This window comes from Pezoporus flaviventris, unplaced genomic scaffold, assembly GCF_033815535.1.
Source record: "Pezoporus flaviventris isolate CSIRO_AGI_PZ_B2104156 unplaced genomic scaffold, CSIRO_AGI_Pfla_v1 ptg000001l, whole genome shotgun sequence".
In the NCBI taxonomy this organism is placed as follows: Eukaryota; Metazoa; Chordata; class Aves; order Psittaciformes; family Psittacidae; genus Pezoporus; species Pezoporus flaviventris.
In genome coordinates this window covers 55,178,672-55,203,051 of record NW_026892549.1, presented here as the reverse complement: position 1 = coordinate 55,203,051, position 24,380 = coordinate 55,178,672, and the positions used below count along the sequence as shown (strand labels likewise).

The 24,380-nt window shown below is 37.1% G+C and overlaps 1 protein-coding gene across 1 annotated transcript in view; it reads left to right on the top strand.

The window, feature by feature from the left end:
- Positions 1-24,380, top strand: part of SPAG16 (sperm associated antigen 16) — a 432,785-nt gene that overhangs the window by 72,348 nt on the left and 336,057 nt on the right. Inside the window, exon 10 of the mRNA XM_061458176.1 lies at positions 461-582. Within this exon, the coding sequence (XP_061314160.1) occupies positions 461-582 (122 nt within the window). The remainder of the gene's footprint in view (positions 1-460; positions 583-24,380) is intronic.

Sequence of the window (24,380 nt, the reverse complement as noted above, 5' to 3'; positions counted from 1 at the left end):
TAGAGTTGCTTCTTTTCCTATTGCTGTTACGCTAAACTATATAAGTGTTGGGGTTTTTTGGGTTTTGGGGGCTTTTTGGTTTGTCTTGACTGCAGGTAAGGATTAGTAGTGATGCTTAATCTCTTTCTAGGGCAATGTTAGATTGATATAAATGTCCAGAAATTAATTTGTAAGCATATAGTTTTAAAAGAACAAACTAACAAAATATCATGGTATTTAGCTGTTCACTAGAGTCCAGTCTCCCAGTTACACCTGCACTCAGCTTTAACAGTATGTACCAAAATTAATAAAAACAGGACAACAGTGATTTAAAAAAAAATTATAAAAATGGAATAGAGGAGACAGTGGAAAAATAAGACAAAATTGTATTTTCAAAATAGTACCATAAACAGTAGTACTTTATTTTAACTTACGGAGCATTTCTGAGAACTAATAATGTTTTTCCTTTTTTTTTCCCCAGGATGTTCCTATTGATATTCAAGTGACCACACACATGCATCCTAAAGAGTACACTCAGTGCCTGAAATATGGAGAGTATAAACTGAGCAGCGTTTTAAAAGTGCATGACTTTGCAGTGAGCTGGTAGGAACCATTAACAGTACATTAATTTAAGTGTTACATACATGATGAGTTTTATTTTTCAACAGGTCATTGAGAAGCATCTGCTTTAAGTAAACTTCTGAAAAAACCTACAGACAGCAGTCATGGGGGCACTCTCTCTGAAGAATGTGAAAATGGCAAAAGTCATGAAATTTAGTGGCAGCGTAAATAGAGTAAAACACCTGGGCAGAACTGTTCAAATTCAGATTCATTTTTTATGTAAGAAGGGTGGGATTTGGTTAGCAGTTCTGAAAACGGGAAACAGAGATGACTGTGAACTCAGGTTCCTGGAAACTGTGAATTATGGTGCTGAATGTTTTTGCAATTTGTATTTGGTTGCAGTTTATTCCCTTGGGTCAAAAATAAGAAGAGTTTAGATTTAGATTAGTTTGAGCGTGCAAATAGCCTGTAAGCAGTGACATTTCAGGGCTTGCTGGCTGCAGCTGAGGAAGAATAAACATAACGATATTAACACTCCCCCCATGTTAAAGCTAGTAGCAAAGTTCAGACAGTTCAGACGAGTTGTCTGTGTGTGAATATATTTTAATTGATTTCATAATCAATACCTTAGTAATTTGAACGAACTTTAAGTAGCTTAATGCTTGTTGCTGTACTCAGACTGCTAGTCGAATACTCCTGAAGGTATCTCCCTGAAGAACGAACTGTATTCCTCCACTTAATTTTGGAAGTATAATTTCTCATTGCATCCAAGAAGCATAATTGAATGTAGTTATGTTTTAAATGCTTAAAAACTTGGGCAATGTAATTCTAATGCAGATTAAGATCTTGACAATCAACTCGCTTGTTAAAAAAAAGTCGATGTTGGGATGAGAGTAGTACACCATAGAAACAGTATGTAAAATCAGAGCTGAGGGCACAAATTACAACATGCTGGTGTGGATGTAAGGGAAGTCTTGTCTGTGAAAAGGGAAACATTGATAATACACATATAATAATTACATCGCAAAGATCACAAATCCTTTAGGTATCTGTAATAAATATCCACTGCACTGCTTTGAGTTTTGCCCTGGCTGGGCAGGCTTCTGCTTAGACCCTCAGGTGCTCAAATCTGGTTTTCTGTCTGGCTAATACCTATCCTATATTAGTAAGGGAATAGTACTTTGAGTAATTGTCTCCTGTACTGAATAGTCATACTGGTACGATCAGGAATGAAAGCTTTCAACTGGTGTCTGTCTGCTGCTGCTCTGAGGTGTCCGTAGTAAATCCACTCATATTAGTGGCTTATTAGGCTTGTTTGAAGAGCAGAAGGTGCAAGAATGGTGTGCTGTATTGTTTTGGTTTAAAAAGCAAAACAAAACAATCTAGAGGAGGAGGAAGACACTTCCACACTTGGCAAGATTTTCAGTAGATCAGGTGGAATAACAATTGAAATGTAACCTTTACAGGCTGCATCATCACAAGATTTATATGCATGACAGGCTGCAGAGGGGCAAGTCTAAAGTTATCACTTTCATCTTCCTGTTTGCCTTGTTGAAAGTTTGACTTTACCTGCAGTAGGAAGTCAGGTTTAAGCTGCAAATTACTTTGGAATGTTGTTGCAAAATACTTGTGAATGTTAAACTATAAAATATGTAATTCAGAGTAGTAGAAGCTCATAAGCTAGTCAAGAAAGGACATCTCTACCTTAATTTTCCCTTTATCTTACACTTGAATAACAGATAAATATTATACATCTTTATGTATGCTTTGTTTTCTGTACCCTTCTTGAATGATATTTTTATATCTTACTGAAAGCTGTATTCTAGATCCTTATATCTAGTGCTTCTAGTTACTGCTGAAGAGACACTATTATGTGCTGGGGAATTCTAAATATTTCCTACAATTAGTAACTGGATATCACACCTTAAGGATACAATGCCACTTGAGAAAGCAATTTACTGGAATGAAAATAAATTGAATGTCTTTCAACTTATTTGAAACTACTTTAGAACGTGCTTGGAGAAACAGCAACTCAGCTGAACACCCCACCCCACCCCCCCAATAGATATTTAATTTCATATACTGGCAATATGAAGTTGACCTGCATGTAAAGATAATGCTTTAAACCAAGTGAGGGCCTGGGATGGTGCTTTAGAATGAACAGAAATGCTAATTTTAAATATGTAAGAATATAAAAGCATGTAAAAACCAAAAGAATTGTAACGCCTTTGTAGTGGTTTACGCCCAGCTGTAAATGAAACCACTCAGTCTCTGTCTCATTCGCCTCCTTCCCCTACCCCACGCCCGGAGGGATGGGGAGGAGAATCGAAAGAATGTAACTTCCATGAGTTGAAATAAGAACAGTCCAGTAACCAAGGTATAACACAAACCACTGCTGCTACCACCAGTAATGATAATGGTGAGGGAAGTAACAAGGGAAGAGAACACAACTGCTCACCATCTGCTGACCAATACCCAGCCCAACTGAGCAGTGATCTAACCCTTCCGTGTAACTGCCCCCAGTTTATATACTGGGCATGACGTGCTGTGGTATGGAATACCCCTTTGGTCAGTTTGGGTCAGGTGTCCTGTTTCTGCTTCCTCCCGGCTTCCCCTCCTCCCTGGCAGAGCATGAGACTCACAAAGTCCTTGGTCAGAGTAAACATTACTGAGCAATAACTAAAAACATCAGTGTTATCAGTGCTGTTCCCAGGCCGAAAGTCAAAACCACAGCACTGCACCAGCTACTAAGAAGGAGAAAAATGACTGCTACTGCTGAACCCAGGACAGCCTTCCTGAAAAAAACGTGAACTTTTCATTTGCTTAAAAATCTTTTTGTGTAAATGATGAGTTGTAGTTTCTACATGTTTAAGCATGTCGGGGGGTGGGGGGGTGGGGAAGGACATTTAAAATTTAGTTATTTCAATTCACAAAGATTTGTCCTATCTAAATGCCAGTACTTAAAATCAATCTTTTTAAAGTGATTGAAAAGGACACTTATTTCTCTTATTAATGCTAAAGGCTGTGTTGTAGCCTGGTTGGCTAAAGGTAGGCTTTTTTTTCTGGCAGCATGTTGTCTATTGATGTGTTTGTTTATTTGTTTTGGGTTTTTTTTTGTTGTTTTTGTTTTTAACACACTTCCCAATTTCAGACAAATTTGACAGAGGAATAACAGACTTGGAAGTACTGAGGTTCCCATGTGTTTCCAGAAAACAGATCTCTGCTGAAGAAAGGGCTACTTCTAGCACTCTGTTAGCTGTAAGCAGCTAAAAATTCAGAGAGGGGAGAGAAGTTGTAAATATTATTATTTTTTTTTAGAAGAGCTTCAAATGGAGCACATACCTTATGAGATGCTATAGAATGCAATCTCATGGCAAACAGTTAATGCACACAGAGCTTGGGTTATCATTTTTAGTTTGACATAGCCGCTTTTCAGTCCTGAAGCTCGCTTTCCTTGGAAGTCCAAGAGGTTATTAAATGCATAAATCAAGATTTTTCAGAGCAGAATGACTTAGATTAAATTCTCTGTATAGGGAATAAAATAAAAATGGCCCATTTAAAGAAATTCTGAACTTTCACTAAATGTATATATAGTGATTGTGGTTGTCTATTTGATTATTTTACAGACAGAAGGTGGAAATCATTATCCACTAGATGATAATTTTCTTGTAGTTCATAGCATAGATAGAAAACATTCTATTGACTTGAGAAAAAATGTTTGGTTTTTGTTTTTTTAAATTATTTAGGTTTTTTCTTACCAGAACTAGTGTATAAGAAATACAAAACAAAATTTGGCTTGTGTGTATATATTACTATATAGGGGAGAGGGACCTGGGGGTCCTAGTGGACGACAGGATGCCCATGAGCCAACACTGTGCCCTTGTGGCTAAGAAGGCCAATGGCATCCTGGGGTGTATTAGAAGGGGGGTGGTTAGTAGGTTGAGAGAGGTCCTCCTTCCCCTCTACTCTGCCCTGGTGAGACCGCATCTGGAATATTGTGTCCAGTTCTGGGCCCTTCAGTTCAAGAAGGACAGGGAGCTGCTGGAGAGAGTCCAGCACAGGGCAACGAAGATGATGAAGGGAGTGGAGCATCTCCCTTATGAGGAAAGACTGAGGGAGCTGGGTCTCTATAGTTTGGAGAAGAGACTGAGGGGTGACCTTATTAGTGTATATAAATATATAAAGGGGGAGTGTCACGAGGATGGAGCCAGGCTCTACTCCATGGCAAACAATGATAGGACAAGGGGTAATGGATACAAACTGGAACACAAGAGGTTCCACTTAAACTTGAGAAGAAACTTCTTCTCAGTGAGGGTAACAGAGCACTAGAACAGGCTGCCCAGGGAGGTTGTGGAGTCTCCTTCTCTGGAGACATTCAAAACCCGCCTGGACACATTCCTGTGTAACATTATCTAGGTGTTCCTGCTCCAGCAGGTGGATTGGACTAGATGATCTTTCGAGGTCCCTTCCAATCTCTAGCATACTGTGATACTGTATACACTATATATGTATGTAGTACGTATGTTATAAGGTTCCTTTACATTGCTCTAGAAACTGGAGTTCCTGCAAATCCAGATTCCCAGTTTTTCCATGCCAAAAAGCTGATGTAGATTAGTGCTTCAGACTTTAATGAGTATTAATTGAAAATCTTTTTTGCAGAGGGGGAAAACAGATCCTTTGGGAAATGTTTTTTTTTCTACTAAGATGCATGTTTCCTACTTTTCAGATCATCACACAGGCATTCTTCCTCTGCATTAAGCTCACATTTCTCCAGTGTCCTTTTAAATATCCTGGTAAATCTTATGCTGCCTACAAGAGTCACTGGAAGATCTATAATGACTAAATGATCTTTCTAGTCTTGTTTGTTTACTGTTCCCTTTCTCCTCACCTGCTGTCTGCATCTTTCACATAGCCCCAAGGGGTTTGCATTGCTTTCCATGAAAGGTGCTTCTACAATGACCATATGCAGTATTACATTGTTGTGGGTTACATTGTCTTCACCTGGGAAGAGAATGATGCCCATGCAGACAGTATTCAGTGCATTAATAATAGTACAGTGTTGGAAAACTGGAAAATGTCATGTATTGTTTTAAAGATACTTATCTAAGATGGGGCAGAAACATTAGCAGTAATGGCATTAGAGTTTCAGATTAGTACAATAGTATGTTTAGCATAGAATGTAATGGGTTTTGTAGATAGAAGATAGAACTATTTCTCTTGTTTAAATTTCAGATCAGATGATTAGTGTTGTGAAAATACTGGCTATTTGCAATTTAATGATGACCTTTTATAATACCCATTAACTTGTGCTGAATGACAAGTAAAGGCTTCACCTTGCTTTTTGTTACTTTAAGTCTTCTCCTCCTCCTCCTCCTCCTCCTCCTTCCCATGCCTCACAACCAGAGGTTACAATTCTCCATTCAAAGCTTGTTTGATGTTTATCGTGTATTGTAATTGCTGTCAAAATGCCACTTTTGATTGTGGGTAGAATTTGTAAAGTGTATGGCCTAATATTTTAAATGTATGCTTTACTTAGGAGAAGGGTACCTGCAGAAATAGAAAATGTATATTATTCTTGTGTTCATGAAACCTGATGTTCCCAAATCCTTTATCCTCATTTGATATTTTGTAAAAGGAAAAGATAAAGAATTGCAAATGCCTTGCCCAGGCACGGTAAAAATGTGAAGCTGGAGATAATAAGAAAAGCAAATACAAAACATTTAGTGATTATCAAGGTTTTCCTGTTGGGCTCAGCAAAAGATAACTTTTCTGTAGGGGCTAATTCATCATCCTATCTTCTTATCCTAGTTTTCCCCAATTTTTTATCACTGGATTCCAGAGAAGATTTTAAAAAACTTATCTCTTTGGGAACCATGCAAATTAACTTAGAACATAAATTGTGTTGGTGATTATGTGAGACTTACAGATTGAAATTAAAGTTAGTCTTACAGTGCCTTGTGCGAAGTTATGGAGGTAAGACTACAGAAAGTATTGCAAACCCCTGTACTCTTTCCACTTTAGTTCCCTTCTACTACTTTTGCTCCTTCTTAACATATAAATTCATATGTCCACACTGATGCACATAGACATTCACACAGAGGAATAATCTTTGCAGGAAAGATAATTGATTGTGAGTGTTGATATGAGAAACTTACTATGAAATAGATTATACTCTTTAGTTTGCTGTGAAATGAGATGATACCTATCTACATTACCTCTTGAGAGTTTCAAGTTTTCCATTTACAGAGTAAGGTGGTAAGGCAGAGTGAATTTGGCAGTAGTGAGAAAAACTATATATTTTGTTGTGTCAGTCAAATTCTGATATCTGGGCTGTACTCTTGTTTTAGCTCCTCTTAGGCATACATGCCAGTTTTCTGTTTCATTCCCAAACTTTTGTTTCTGTGGAGTTGTTTGTGAGAGGAGCAGGCTGTTAAGCTTGTGTCATGTATAAATGAAGCAACACAAGTAGTGCAGACTATTTTTAAGCAACCATCTTGGTAGTGTTGTTTTTTGCCCTTCTCATTTGGGAAGAGCTCTGTATTAACATCTCAAAGCAACATTTTCTTAGTCTTTCTTGTCATCCCTTGATTTTCTTGTGATGCCTGTAGAGTTCTGACAGGTTATTCTGATGGTTTGCTGAGACCGCTGCCTGTCATGCTGATGGATGTTATCTCCCTTTTTCCTGTGTTCTGTCCATTTGTTTCTGTCTCTCTGTTGTCTTAGAAAGGGTGAAGTAATGTCATTTTGTTCCGTGTCTGAACAATGCCAAGCAAAATAGGGTCCATTAACCAAAAGGTGATCAGTCCTATGAATCATATTGAGTCCTCATTTAACACAAGGTACAAAACAAAGGATCCGTGGTCCAAACTTTGTGTGGTGAAATTTTCTGTCAAACAAGAAAAATATAAGGATGTAGAGAAATCCTTATTAATTATTTAAACCCTCTTCTTGCCTCCCTAGGATATTAAAAGAAGATTTTTTTTTTATTAAATTACATTTTTCCATTAACAGTAACACTTTTAAATTGTGCCATCATGTACTGATTCCTTGCATGAGTAGCTACAGTGAGCTGGAGATTTGCATTAGCAACATTTGCTGCTGCATGATTTTCCTACAGAAATTATACCTCTTTTTTAAAGGAGTATGACGTACAAGGTAGCTGCTGCATTTCCCAACCTCTCATGCTGTAGCCAGTTTGAACAATTTAGCTCTAGCATAGCAGATATTGAAGGGGGGGGTTTTGGAGCATGTCCTCATATAGATTGCTGGGGCAGTATGACCCTCCCTGCCTTCTAGCTTCTGTCATTCAGAAGCCACCTGGGTTTTTTCTGTTCACATTTTGTATCATACTCATTTCAGTGTATGCTTCAGAATCAAGTCCATGACTATTAAAAGGATATTTGTGGGGGTTTAAAATCTGGATTTCAAAGCTGTATCTCTGACAGCTGAGATTTAGCTCCAGACTGGAATTTCGTTTCCTTATAAAACTGCCCTTGGACCCTGAGACGCATGTCTTTCCCTGGGGCTAACCATCCCAGCAGGTGATCTTTCATGGTAGCAGTTTCAAAACATTTATATTATTTGGCTGAGACAAAAGAGCTCCTTTCTGTCTTTCAGGAAGGCATGCCATTAAAACCCATTTATGTCCTTGTAATTCTGTAAGCAAATAATAATATTGAACCTTTCAAAACTTATTATATAAAGAATTGATCTTATTAGAACTGCAAGTATCCCTTTTCTGTTACTGTTCTTCAAAAGCTAAAGCCTTAATTACTTCTTCAACTTGTGTATGTAACACTGAGCCCCAAAAGGAAGAAAGTGAGTCTCACATGCATATAAAAATACTCTGTCCCCTACTAACTAGGTATGAGTTTTATTTACAGACTGTGAGGTGTACTGAAACTGGCTGAATGGCCGGGTGCAGAGAGTGGTAATCAGTGCCATAAAGTCCAGTTGGAGACCACTAACTAGCAGTCTATCCCAGGGGTCAGTACTGGGTCCAACCCTGCTTAAGCTCTTCATTGGTGGTCTGAGTCATGGGGCATAACATACCTTCAGCAAGTTTGCATGTAATACCAGACTGGGAGGAACGGGTGACACTCAGAGGGTCATGGTGCTGTCTGTTGGCTGGAGAAATGGAACTACAGCAACTTCATAAACTTTAACAAGGGGAATTGTTAAGTCCTGCATCTGTCAGGGAATAACCCCATGCACCACCAATACAAGCTATGGATCACCCAGCTGGAAAGCAACTTCTTGGGAAAGGACCTGGGGGCCTTTTGTGGCAAAGAAGGTGAATGGTATCTGGGGCTGCATTAGGAGGAGTGCTTCCAGGAGGCCAAGGGGAGATCATCCTTCCCTTCTACTCAGCAGTTGATGAAGCCACCCCTGGATTGCTGGGTCCAGTCCTGGTCTCCCTAGTACAAGAGGCATACTAGAGTGAGTCCAGCAAAGGGCCACAGAGATGATGGATTGGAGCATCGCTCCTATGACAAAAGGCTGAGAGAGCTGGGGCTGTTTAGCCTGGAGGAAAGAAGTCACAGGGGTGATCTCATCAATGAATGTGTGCAAGTATCTGAAGGAAGGGTAGAAAAAAGATGGATCCAGGCTACTTTCCGCAGTGCCCAGTGACAGGACCAGAGACAATAGGCGCAAACTGAAGTACAGGAGGTTCCCTGTGAATGTTAGGAAATGCTTTTTCACTTTGAGGGTGGCTGAGCTGGCACAGGTGACCCAGAGATGTGTCTCCATCACTGGAGATACTCAGAAGCCATCTGAACAAGGTCTGGGCAGCTGGCTATATGTAACTCTGCCTGAGCAGAGAGACTGGGCCAGATGACCTCCAGAGGTCCTTTTCAACCTCAAGTATTCTGTGATTTAATTATATATAGAAATACACAAAAGACATGTATGAACATGTTTTAATTATATGTATCTAATAATACCTTTAGATGTATGTGCTATTAATTTTAATGTCTGCCAAATAAGTGTATACAGTGTAGTTGCAGGATTGGATTTTTGTGTGTGCTGAAATATTCTGCCTCTTTTTCTTTTTTTTTTTTTTTTAAAAGGAGCTAATGCATGAGATGGTCAAATGTAGATTTAAATGAATACTAATAATAAATTTGTTATACCTGTCTTTACAATGTAGGAAACTTTGGTTAATTTCCTTTCAGAAATGCTTGCATTAATGCCATTTTTTTTTTACCTCAGGAGTGAAAAGTCATTTCCCTGACCTTAATGAGAAGTATAAAGGTGTATTTACACTGCAAATAAATGAAGTCGTTAACATTCTGACAAAGAACAAGTGACAAATAATCCTAAAACCTCAGTGTGCTGGGTACACCTAACAGCACCTATAATGGGATGAGACGAATATCCTTTGTCTGGCCTATTGTCCCAGCTCTGTCTCTGTCCTGGTAGAATCATGTGTGGCTGATGGCAGGCACCCAGACTGGCGCTAAGGTCCTTTCTCCAGAGACCCTGGTGCCACTTCAGGCACAGCTGGATGAGATACAAGCCGGCAGCCTGGGCTTGAGCAGCTCTCAGAAACATGGATACCTGCAGCCTCAGCTGCAAGCATAGGATGGAAACTCAAAAGCCAAGTCAGGGTGTGATGAGTGTCAGGCTGCAGTGGGCAGTGCAGGTTTAATTTAGATCTAATGTACAGTAAAGACTGAGTAGGAGTATATATCTGTGTATTTGCATATGGGTCTAACTATCCTGCTATCTCCCCAACAGTCCTACAAGGTATTATCCTCCTGTGAAGTAATTCCTGCAAGGTTGCTTAAGTGGAAGATCCAGAAATTAAATTCGTGTCTTCCAAGTCACAGTTCAGTGCTTTAACCTTCGATTTCAGAGTATCACTGTTTCCCATACAAAATTAAGTTCTTAATTTCTTTCTGCATTAAGGCCTACATTGTAATGGAGAAATTATTTCATGGACTTCTCTCTGTTCATTATTGTGCAGTCTCTGTAAGAGCTTCAGTGCAGTTTTTTATGGAAGAAATATTCATAGGAAAATGGCAAATGTAGTTTACCTCCCTGTAATGCAGTTTAATAAGGAGAAAAGTGAGTTATCCATGAATAACCAGGAAGAACGATGTGAATCACACTTTGAGAAGCTCTGTGAGGCCTTACTGCTGCAATGGTATGAAAGCACAGTCCCTGCCTATGACTTTTTCAACCTTATTTATAGCTTTTCCTAACACAGCAATAGTAAGGGAAGTAAATGGTTCCCTTAGCTCCAACTTTGCCTCTTTGTTCCACTCACTTTTTGCCTTGTAAATGTACTTTCCTGTTCCTCTCTATAAGCTTTTAACTATCATAGTCTTAAGAAGTCTTTTTATTTCTCATTATCTTTGTCTGCAACTTTGGCCATAAGCAATTGCTCCTCTGGGGAGAAGGTACTGGCCGTCACTTTAACAAGGAGCTTGAAACTGTAGCAGCAAGAATTTAAAATCATGTTGTGCTATTTTATGGTGCACACGTGAAATGAGCTGGGTATCTCTAATTTTATTAGCAAACAAGCATCTTTATCAGAAAACTAGAACATTTCCAGGGAAGGTCAATAGAGGGAAAGCATATAACTTTTAATATTTTTTATTTTTTTACTAGTTACCTTCATAGTTCTTGAAGCAGACTTTGCAGAAAAACTTAGAAGTACTTGTTTACAAAAGCATGATTGTAAAAAGATATTGTCTTTATTAAGGCTCTTGCATATTCTCCATAGACCAAAAGGTATGATGCCTGGAAGCTGTCAGCTGTACTAGATTTGGTTTATTTTCCTTGTATTTCTAATAGTCTGTGGAAAAGAAAGGGTTGAATAGATTGGGTTAATATTTTTATAAGTGTTTAACTGGGAACAGTCAGTGTATTCTGAACAGCAAATATACTGGTAACTAAAACAATTGAAGTGTCCTTATTTTGACCAAATGTGATTTATAGAAAAAGAAATTTTGACACTTGTGATATGGGATGAAGTGCTACTTTTAAAAGAAAGTTATTTTGAAACTAATTTTATTTATAAGTGTATTTTATGAAGTGTGAAGAAGATGGTGCAAAATGCTGAGATTTTATTGAAATGTATTGGTGAGTTTTAAAAAGAAGATAATTTGTATGAGGGATTTCACATTGTGGAATGTGAGGTTTTGGGGGTTTATTAGGGGTTTTGTTTGTAAGTACTCAGTCTATTTTAGAATACAAAAATGCTGATTTGTGAAAGGTGAATAATGTCTGTCTTTACACTTCATTGACTTTGCTACTATTCTAAATAGTTATCTGCAAAAAGATCCTCAATTAATGTACAATCCTGAAATTCTTATAAACTGAAAAGCCATTTATTATATTATTTCTACATTTTATATATTTATATTTTAGCACCTGTTCAGAACTATTCTGTCAAGAAACATGGAAGGAAGTGTTCTAAGAAGATTTGTTTTGATTCCGTATGTCAGTTAAGTTTTCGAGTCTTTGGCAATAAATTTCTCCCGGTAAAGAAATACATATCTTGGGGGAAAGTAAATATTTTTATAAGTAAAATTTTTAGACAGTCACATCAAGACTTTGTAAGTCTGGAAGTTGGCAACATCTGTACAATTAGCCTATAGATAAGCAGTTTGTCTTCTAGGAAAGGACGCAGTATTGCTGGGTGGTTTCTGAGAGCCAGGGAGTGTTCAATACATAATGTGTGGTGACAGAGAAAAAGAAAGAGGAACATAACAAAAATATAATGCCAGATTAAAATTTCTGTATTCTAAATAGGAGTGACTTACATCCATACAAACATAATGCACGATGTATAAAAATCAGTTGCTACTCAAACAGCATGTAAGGTTGCATCATGTTTTCAGGAGGATTTCTGTTTGCCAAAACATACAATGTATTGCAATTAATACCATAAAGCCTTTTTGCTCTATTTGGTTGATACTATCTTGTAGAAATAGTAAATGCATCTAGTAATGCTTCTGATGCTTCCCTATTCTTAGTATGACCAATGAGAAGATATTGTACATGTATTAGAAACCTACTGTACTAGCAATACCTTTTTTATTGGCTGAAGTAATAGGAACTGAAATCACCTACCTTGATTTGCAGGCCAGGTTCATAACCTGAATGTAAAATCACTAAAGGTTTTGGGTATTTATGGTTGCAATGCTTTAGAGGTACGCTAGTAACACAGAAGTACATAAAAATGGCAGTTTCTATTTCTATATTCTCTAGCTTTTAATCTCTTCAGCTTGGAAAATCTCATGTTGGTGTTATATGGTGTAGGATTTCAATGCCTGAAGTTAAAAAAGAAAATCTTCAGTTGTTTTTTCACTATCTAAATATTTTTAGAGGAGATTTTCAGTTACTAAAATGAACATAGGACTTGAACTGTATCTGCAATGCCTCTGAAGAAAAGGAGAATAAATATAAGAAACTTGCAGGAAACAATAGGGGTATTTACTCCTGTGTTTCAGTGAGTAAATATCCGTCAGGCCAAAGAAAAATTACATTTAAAAAACTACTGGATTGTGAGCAAATTTATTGCAGTATTGAATGAAAGTTCATAAGTAGAAAAGAGAAATAAGGAGAAATGAAGGATATTTACAACATTTGTGCTTTGACGTGGTTAAGATGAAATTTTAACTTTTAATATTCATTATAGAGGTTTTTCAGATACTACCCTTTGTATGTCATGGAATAACCTTCAAACTGTTACAAAATGGTTGGAATTAGTCCACATAGACACATAATTCTAGATTTTGCCCAGGACAGTGGTAAAGAAAAAGTATGAAAAGTGGTCTTAGTGAATTTTATATGTTCCATGTGAAGACAGAACAGACACAGGACAAGGTTCTATGCTCAGAGTAATGGAGGATTGCCTTTTCTTTACATTTGCCAGGTGTGCCTGCCTAAAAGTTAAGGTAAGACAGCATTCCCTGTGATTTCACACTAGGGGGCGATCTGAACTGCCTAGAAAAAAGGCATCTCCAAGGTTACAACTTCAGTATCTTTCCAATATTTTTAAAATTTACCTCTCAAACTGAGTTCAGCTCTTACCTTTTCTATCTTTTAATTTGCATAGCTCAAAGTGTGTCGAGGCTGAGACTTTCAGAATTTACCATGAAGGAAATGCTGAAATTATAATGGAATAAAAGGAAAATCAGCACTAGGAGTAGCAAAATAAAAGTAGCAATATGTATTAAACGGGACAGTAGTAGAAGCATGGAGTAACTCCCATAATGGCGTTTGTAAGGAGATCGAGAGGTGAGCAGTTAGCAGTCATGCCAGACACTGCACAAATATGAAATCTTACATTTCATTAAATTATAATTCTGTCTTGAAAGTACAGCTCTATAATAGTGTATTCTCATGTGCAAGAGAACTGGCACTTGTTCAAGAATGCATGGCTCAAAGTGTCTTGATACTGAGACTTTCGGAATTTACCACAAAGTATCTTGGCTTCACCAAAGGCAGGTCTTGCCTGACCAGCCTAGTGGCCTTCCATGATAAAGTTACTATATTAGTGGGCAAAGAGCGGGCTACAGATGTTGTCTATCTGGACTTCTGTAAAGTCTTTGGCACAGGCTCCCACAACATCCTTCTCTCCAAACTGGAGAGATACGGATTTGATGGGTGGACTGTGGTCAAACAGCAAGGTTCCTTATTATTCTATGATGTTTCTATGATCTTTCTTGAGAATTTTCAGCATTGTATCATGTTTGAATGCAGTTGGCAAAAAATCAAATGATAGACAATCCCTTATGTTTGGAATGCTTTACCAAAGTTAGCCTTTCTAAACATTCCCCCGCCCTCAGTTTCACTTTTGCACCCAGCCCCAATTTTTATAGCAGTATTTTGGTCAGAAATAGGTAGATTCTTGGCCTGTAGTTAACAGGGCTTGGAATAACATGCCACTGCCAGGAATTCAGTGGTAGATTTTCAAACTTAATTTTGCAGGAGGTGTGATAAGCATAGGAGGCTGTGTACTGTCTGTAATGGGCGCTTTTGTTTCTGCCATCTGCAACACTGATATTATGTCCTTGTATTGAAACAAGTACTTACGAGCAGATGAAAGCTGAATGGCAGTGCTGAGTTATGGCTGGGGGTTTATTTACTGAATAAACTTTAATTGCTGCTGGTATAATTAATTAGGACTGGCATAAAACTAGAACATTTATTGAGCATCATAATTAGATCACGTGGTTTGTGTTTCTTACCTATGATAGGTTCTGTGTAGATCAGCTTAGGAGTAAGGGGTTTCTAACTAGGGATTTGGGAACTATGAAACAGAGCACATGTATGGTAGTAATATTATTACTTGAGTATAATGGAAATTTTCATCAGCTGTGCTCAGCTTAAGAGACAGACTTCCTGTAACAGTGAAGTGCTCTAATTCTAATTCAGATCTAGCTGTCAGCAGCTACTACATAGGTGTATAATGAAGCATCAGTACTTCAGAACAGACCAATTCCCGCAAGGAGATGTGGACAAAATGGTTAGATTTGCTTGGGGATGCTTGATATATTCTGAAACTCTCATCCCAATTGTAGGTGTGGTTAAAATTTGAAAATTTGTGGGGTTTTTAGTTCAGTCGTAAAACTACAGCATTAAATTCATATTAAGATTTTTCAATCATCGGAGTAGGACAGAGTGTCTACTGTGGTAAGCAAGTAACAAAATGCTGCTGTCAAGCCAAACAAAAGAACATCTTGATTTTCCTTTTACACTGATACTAAATGACTAAATGCTATAATAGTACTTGCCACATCTTCTTGTATCTCTTTCTTTTCTTGTTTCAAAACAATTAGACTTATAACTCTTAACATAATCAAAATGAAATTGATGGAGATTTTAATTTCCAGTCCCTGAACAGACATATTTGCATTTGAAAATAAGATGTTAACCAGGTGAATGTCTAAGGCTATGATCATCCTTGTTTCCTTGAGTGCTCACAGTCATGAAAGCTAATGGACTGCAACACTGGAAACTGAAGTTTCTACATTTACCAGAGCTTTTTGCAGACTGAGCTTCTCTACTGCTGATATTTGTTTTGTTTTCCTTAAAAATAAAACAATCTGGATGTGAAATTGCATGTTTTAGGTAGAGGCTGTCCAAAATGAAACAAGTTTGCTTTATTAAAATTTATAGCTTATGGTTTTCCATGTAGCTACAGACAGGTTGTTTTAGCCTGCTTTAATCATATCTTTTGATTTAAAAAATTAATTCAGAAACAAGGATTATTTTTAATCTTTTCCATTAATTTCTTACATTGAAAAGGGCAAGTCTTTCAGATGACAGGGGTTTGAAAACAACAAAATAAGAAAAAAATAAACCCATCATCTTGTTATTTAGAACTGCATGCCAAGTTATTCCACATCCTAGAAGTACAGGGTTAAGAATATTTTACTTCCTACTTGATAAGTTTTCTTCAGCAGACAAATGCTGATTATTTTCTAATACCAGCTTCTGGTTAGTGACTGATCTTTTGCTACCGACTGAACTTTTTGTTCTTGGTGTTTGGGTAATACAGATTAGGGTCTGTTGCTTGTTGCTTTTGTTGTTTTCATGGTCTCTGTGTCATTACTAGTCTTAATATCATTAAATTGCTATTAAACAGTGCCTCATTGATATCTCTTGTATGCTTTGTGGGTTGCTGTAGTAGTTACTTACCTGAACAGAACACTCTTACCTGTTTTACCTGTATTTTAGAGAAGGACTCTGACACCAAATGTTTGGTAAACAAACCAAACCTCATCACCACCTGAGTTAATAGAGTCTCTAGCTTCTGAAGACCATAGAGGTCTGAGGGGAGCAACTGCTGCTTCTCCGGTGTAGCAGTGTGATACTCCTGAAGCAGGCACATCAAGTCATTCCAATGAATTTTTTTCTCTCATTTGTAGAGTAGTTACAGTTTCTTCTTGACTTTATTTGAATTAAAATGTTTGGGTTTTTTAACTTCAAATCAATAAAGCCCCCACACTTCTCTTCAGTATTTGGTTTTTCCATGAGGTTCAGTTACAGATTAAAAGTACTGGGAAACCAAACCTTGTAATTCTGCTATCTAAACATCTGTAAATCAACTTTAAAGACATCTTAAAAAGACAACTTTTAAGATGGTCAGTAAAATTCTACAGGAATTGCTGGCTGCCAGGTATTATAGTGCTCTCCCAAGTACTGTTATGTTAAGATACCCCTCCTTGTAAATATACCTTAGTAGAATGCATGCATATTTATATAGCTGCTTTCAAAAGTAGAGGTGCTATCAGCCAGAAAATGAGCAGCACTTGTTTCACCTAATCAGAAATATTTCTAGTGTGGTTCTGTGTAGTTTCTCACACTACGTTATATAGCATCCTTTAATTAGTCCACAATATAGTATTAACTGCAGTGTTACTGGCTGGCTTCAGGGCAGTTAGGGAGCCAAGGCAACTTTTTCCTGGGCTTTGAACAGTGTTTAAATGGATCACTTACCTCTCAAAAGATAGATAGTGGCAGGGAAAGGACAAACAAGACAACAGTAAATGAAGGAAGATTGATGGCCACTGAGGTCAGTGAGAGTTTTCTGTTCAAAACTAGCTTCCCTGAGTTTCTGAGTAGTCAGGGGGATAATAGAGGGGGGAAAAAAAGAGTTATAATGCTGTATCCTGATGTGTACTGGCAAGCAGTTAAACATGCATGGAACTCTGTGCTTCAGAAAATAGAGCAGTAATGCTTGATTTAATAGTTTCTAGGGACTGATTTTAACTCACCAGCTACATGGGTATGTGGGTTTACACGGCTTATATGATAACTGGTACCTTTGATGCTGATGTCCTTCAACCTCATTTTGTGTTGCATGTTGTTATAGTATAAAGCAAAACACTGTGGTGTATGCTTCAGGTATTTAAAGTATTCTGTGTTTGACAGTGCAGTACCTGTCATAGCCTGATGTAGCGGGGCACTTTACACTAACTGTAGGATAGCATACTTGAATGTGCTTTTCATATGAATATCTGTGGCACATCTGTGCAGTTATTTATAATTCCATGATACAAGTTTAAAGGGGTATTTTCTGAAAGGACCAACCCAAAGACCTTTCATTCAAATGCAAAGAGGTACTGTAAATACCATCTCTTAAGGGAGTAAAGTCAAGTCAGAGTTCAGGAAGTAGAAAACTTGAAAGCAAAAGATGATGGGGATAAACAAGGTTTTTAAGTCTTCTGGTTTGTTGTTGGGTTGGCTTTGGAGGGTTTTTTGTCTGTTTTTTTTTTTTTGTTTGGTTTTCTTTCTTCTTAAAAAGATGATGTTTTATCATGGACAGATTGGAAAGAAAAACTGCTTAGTTTAATGTTTTGTGACCTTGCAGATGGGAACCTTGGCCACGGGTGAAACTGGGTTGTGCACAATCACGCTTGGGGGTGTCAGGAGAAGGAGAAGAAAAAAGAAAACACAGCTGCTGCATAGTTTGGATAAAGTTGGGTCTATGTTGGCATGACTTGGATAGTCATTGAAATTTTCTGACTACATTCTTCTGATAAGAGCTCTCAGCCATCTCAATTAATAGTAGGTGCTAAGTATTTCTAATCTATTTCTAATCCATGGGCATCCTTCTTAACCTGTTTTTATGTTTAAATAATACCCTAATTGGCCTTGTTTGCTTCTTCATCTCTTTAGAATTGGTTCCTGTCATATTTTAGTATCACTTCTTAAGCTCATCACCCTCTTTAGACTTCATACCAATTGTGAGTAAGGTTGAGTCTGTTTCAGTAGTAGTTTAGGGATGCTTTTTGTGATTGGATTGATGAGGGAAGGTTGAATCATCTTTTTTTTACCCTAGGAAGTTTACCTTCCGTACACCTTTATTTCTGGAAATTAATCAAAATACAGTCAGACTGTAACCTCCAGTAAGATAACCATGACCTTTTCAAATATATTTGTGCAATTCAGGATGGCTAAACAAATAACTGGGGCCATTGATTAGGAAATTCGTGTTGAGAGAAGGATCAACAACAGAAAAGGACTTGGAGTTTTTTCTGTATTGTTATTTTCCAGGTAACTGTAATTGTTTAATACACATATGCTGTAACTTCTTTGGTATCACAAATTTTGAAAGGAAATCTTTGTTATAGAGTGCAAGGAGTGGCTCTGTTAGTGCTGAAGGTCATGTTTGGGAGAAACAACTTTTGTTCTATGCTTTTGCCATTTCTTTTCCAATCTGTTTCTTTGGGACAGATTGAACAAAGCACTCTATAAAAAGCAGGGGGAATGAGAGCACAAAACCCAAATGGAAAGGACATACCAATGAAGCTCATTATTGCATAGTAGCAGTTCTAACTTATATTAGAACCAGAGCTCTGAAAGGCTTACTATGTGTAATTGTGATAATAAATCACAGTAAATTTCCCTAGCATTTAAAACAATTTTTAAATATTGTACTTGTGTAAGCTTTTTTTGAAAGTGCTGTGGGAATTATTTAATGTTAAAGTGAGGTTGGGTATTTTTAATGAGCTGGGAGTACGTGCAGGGTGTTTTGGTGCTATCTCAGTTTTTGGAGATTACTTGGATCTGTTAATTAGTACAGCCCTGTGAGACCTTTTTGTGAAGATTAATGGGTTCCCTGAAGTATAATGTTCCGAATGCTAGCGATCTCTAAGACTTTTGAGACTAGTGCTTTTTAAAATTATGCTCAAGTTTACTAGATTAAACATTATCTGTTGATGGGAGAAGGACAAATTCGCAACAGGCATGGTAAAGATAAATCACCCACTTATACTCATTTTATTTTCCCTATCTATACAAAATACATAAATTAAAGAATATTTAGATAACATTAAGATTTAGAAATAACTAAATGGGAGGGAAATGTTTCAAAATCAATCCTGAGAGAGACAACTTGCCCAAGAAGAGAAGCATGCCATGCCTCACTTGGGGGGTTATCTCCCGTCCATCTAGACATCTGGTAGCCTTCATAACTTAGGGGGTTTGAATCTGTGTTAGTCTTGGTCAGGCTGACAAATGGAGTGATATTGGAGGCATCTGGAACAAGAAACTGGGCCTTTGCTAAAAATTGTGTGTCTTTTTCCTCACTTTTAGGAAATCAAATGATGTAGGCTTACTTGACCTCTGCATTGAATCAGCATCTTTGCAGGAAGATTACCACTTGGAACAAGAGCACACATTAGTATTCTTTATCTGTCATAAACTAAGCAGTCTTCCAATCCTTAATTTACTGTTAAATAGACAGTGAATTGTTGATGTGATCTTCAAATTCATCCACGTTACTGTAATCATGCCTTGATCTGTGCTCTCATCACTTCTAGACTGTCATCACTGTTGTCTTTGGAAAAACCATGTAGTTTAATATAATGGCAGCTTTTTTAACATGCAGAGAATACCTGAACAATGCTTACAGGCATGTCTTACAGCATCTTTCAAACTTTCTATTCTTTACGTTTGCTGTTTGTTGTCAAAATCATAGATATCAATCCTTCTGGTCTTCCACTTTGTGTCTCATTTTGGAGTTTTAGCAAAAATCTCCTTGTGTGCTAGTCTGTAAAGGTAGTTTTCTTTTAATTTTTGATGTCTAAAGTTTTCCTATGGAATGCATGTCAAGCAATTCAATTTATTTTAGTGTAATTTAGAATGAGCTTTGAATAAACTGTTGCCTCTTCTGATTTTTTCTGTTGTGTAAAACCTCTTTGTGACTCTATGGCCCTTTTTTTCCTTTTTGTTTGGAAACTAAAGAAACTTGAATAGTTTTAATTTACATGTCTTTCTTCTGTGACTCTTTGGTTTCCCCTCACTTGTTGAGGTCAGGCCAGTTCTGAGACAGTGTCATGTGTTCTGCAGAGAAGAACAAGCAGCTGTGATGTATACGGCTGTAACAAGTATAAGCACCTTATTAAAACCACATCAGGTTTGTGGGGTTTTTAGCATTAATTTTGCACTGGGAGCTGCTCTTGCATTCCTTTCTGCCTTGGAAATTAATTTTGTTCTGCTGTACTTTGGAGCAGACATTGATGGATGATTATCAGTTTAAAAGCTATTTTTTAAAGATAAAAGATAACCCTTGGAGCTGTGCTACATTTGCTGAAATGAAGTCATTTGAGGCTCTTTCCTCAGGTACTGTCAGTAGCTCTCATACTCTTAATTTAGAACTATGGTTTAACTTTTATCACGGAATGTAGAATTTAGTTTGTGTGTTAACTTTGATTTTGTGACCCGCCTGTACCATCAGCAGAACCTTACAGTTGAGAGAAGGATTTCAAATGAACGAATCTAGTTTTAAGCTTGATTTAAGATGTTAATTTGCCGTGAAATTCACATTTCCAGATCTTTGCAAGTCTTAAATACCTGCTGCTTCCTGAGCAATTTGCTCTTTTACTGCATGGCCTGATCACAGTCCTTACCCTGCGTGAAAGGTACAATCAGGGAGTACTATTTTTCTGGGTCAAGAGACACCAGCTTTAATACAGTCCTCATTCCATGCTGTTACAAGCCCCACAGAGTGTTTTATACTTCTTATTGCGTTTGAAAGTAATATAATAACATTAGCGGAAGGTGATTGGATGATAAATGAAAGCTCTTTCATTATAAAAACTGGATGTTCGAGGCATTTAGGAACTTGTGTGAATTAAATGGTACAAAAGGTACATGAGTTGAGAAATCTCACCTCCTTCCCTGAGAAAATGGAAAAGCTTACAAAATTCAGGTGATAAAACACCTGTTAACAACACTATATACTCTAGGTTTTGCTTTCTGAATATTTATTTCTGTGTAGAGTATCTTGCCTGTCTAACGGGGTGTGTTTTTGAAGGGGAAGAATGTTTGGTGAAGGCATTGTAATACTTATTAATACAAAAGTTCTGCTTAGTTTAATTAAAATGGAAGTCATCCCAAGTCTCATATCTGGAGACATGCTCTTGCAGATGAAAGATGCCTGTTGCTTTTGAAATGGTGACAGTGGCTTGAAGAAGCAGGATTGTTTGTTCTGTCAGAAGAGACAGAAGCAAAATTGTCTGTTCCCTACTCAGTAACATGAGTCAGGAACTTGAAGTCCTAAATCAGTTGTTCTACTTATAATCTATAAACTCTTTAAATATCAGAGATTATTTGCAGTAAGCTAATTCTAGTGTTGGTTTCTTATTATTATATGACAATTTTAATGGAATTGGCTTGAGTTTTGCCTTTTTTTCTTTTGGTCTTACTTTGCATGACTGAATATGAGACTGAATACATGAGAATCCCTTCTTCTAGTAAAAAAAACCCTGTAATCAACAAAACCCACAACCACTGAAAATAAATTTCTGTGGAAAGCATGCGAATGGGTTTTTTTTCCTGTTTGCTTTTAAAGTCTATCGTTATAATTCTGAATTTGATTGTAGAACCAGACAGCACTTCTGCCAGCAGTTCACTTTAGCTGAGGACTTTTCACTGTGTTTGAAATTCAAACTTGTGTTTTCCTGTTTCAAAGTCTTTCATGTTTTGATGACATATCTTTTGGCTATTGCTTTTTTTCTGCTCTATTGATTCCTTTGAGTTTTATGTATTTCTTCTTTTCTTCCCACATGAGTAAACATTTTTTCCTTTCTAATGAACTTGTGTTATATTTTAATCTGTATGAGTTTGTTGTCTTGGGTTTTTTTTTAAACTTTTTATAGGGCCTTTTGAGTTTTGTAAAGTTATGTGTGTATTTATTTGTGTTTTATAAAAGCCACTGAATATAAAATACAGCTGTCTCCCTTAGCACTACTAAAGTCAGTTTAATTATAGTTCGGAGTAGGTTGCCAGAACATTGGTATGTTGTTAACCCTGTGCCTTCTCAGTAAGTGGATATGTGAAAATCTATTTCAATTTTTACTGTTTTGTTTTTTTTTTTGTTATTATTAGTTTTTTGTTTTTATTGAAGGGGCCTGACTTGATAGAACTTGGATAAAGAACCAGTAAAACTTGGCAGTGTGACCTTTTCCTTCACTAATTATTCTTTCTATTACTGATGTTTAACCCAGAAGTACAAAGTAATACAACGTAGTCTAGGTTTTTACAGAAAAGTCACTTAATTTTTCAATTATCTTCTAAATCTCCATGCATTGAAGTTTTGAACATGCTTATAATAAGCATTTTAAATAGATGTTGCTAGATTAAACAGTAAGAACTTGACTGTATGCATTTCATAGTTAAGTAAATTAAATGGAATTTGGAATAATTCATAAAAGTAAAAATTATCTCATTCTTGTTGAACAGTTGAAGATAGGTTTCCGGTAATGCCATGCTTTCACTTAACAACTTAATGCCTTTCTGCTTAACCAAAAGGCAAAAACTCAATGACAGATGATGGAACTGCAGTCTTTTCTTACTTTATGTTGCACCATTATCAGTATTTTATTCTATCACAATGACATTTCTTGCATGGTGCAATAACCTCAGTCAGCAGGAAATGCACAAAGTAAATAATTGCAGCTTCTCCATTAGCATAGTATATTTCTGTATGCTGCAAGCTGAATAAAATGAGAATTAATGGAGTTACAGGCAAAAGCCCCAGAGCAATAGTGATTTGGGGATATTAAATTAACCAGTAATTGCATTAAAATCAAGTCACAGTCCTGACTTAATTCACAGTACTTATTGCTGAAGTATGGACTCTGGTGTTTCTTTTGTTCTTGGGGAATGGAGCTTGATTCAAAGATGTTCCACTCCACAGTGTTACCTTACTTTCAGTTAGTTATCATCTGTAATTGTAGCACTGACAGCAAAGTAATACCTTAATGCCAAAGCTGTACCTAGGGTAAAATCTTACTTTGGACAAGAATATTTCAATATTGGATACACAGTAAGTGGGATTATTTTTCCTAACTTCAGTGAGGTTGCAGGTCCAAGCCAGCTTTCTAGGCCAGCACATGACAGGATGAGGAAGCCTCTGAAGACATCTGCTGCTTTGAAATGAGGTGTGATGAGTGCTCTACCATGCGTTTCTGAGCTGTAGTTCTCTGCAAAGGCAAGTAGCTCAGAGGGCAGAAGCACTGCAGTCTACAGCTGCTCAAAAGCAGGCATAATGGTGCACCAGCACTGGGACTATGGACAGACTGCTGAGTGGGTCACCTCTGCTTAAACACCACTGTTCAAGACAGGGCAGTGACCTGCATCCTTTCTACTAATATAGCAAGCAGCATACCCATATGACAAACTTTATTTGGTCAGATGTCAACTTTTTGGGATTAATGAGCTGTCATTAGAAGATTTTATTTTTTTTTTTAATAATTGAGGCTTCATTTCCCTTTTTAGCAAGAGTTTGCAAGAGTAAGCAAGCAAAGGAGGAAAGAAATTGGGTGGGAAGGTGAAATAAATTTATGTATGATACGATTCTGCTGACAGTATTCATTACACTTTTATTTCCTAAAGAAAGGGAGATGTGTAAAATTATTTGCTGTGTGTGTGTATGTATGTTTGTTACTGCACTGTAGAAATTGGTGGCCTCATGAAAATGAGATTAGAGAGAAAAAGAAGATGATGTAAAGTGCACAAATATGGAGAGTTTTCTCAGTGGTACCGTATTTACTGGAGAATCCATGTGATTGACAGATTTTTATTCATGTCAGAAAAGTTGGAAGGAACTAGAGTCAGTTTTCAGTGAGTGATGAAATGGTATTTGTAGGGAATGGGGCTTTGTAAATCCTTCCTGAAAATGTTTTTGTTTTCTTATCTACCATAGTCTTACTCAAGTATTTCAGTAATTGTATCTTTAGTTTTCAAAACCTGGAGTTTTTATAAGCTCTCTTTTTGATGTAGAACTTTAAAGTAAAAGAAAGGAAACATCTTAAGAAAATTCAGCAAGTAAAGGTGACCTACCTTGAAGAACTTTTAACAGTTTCTGG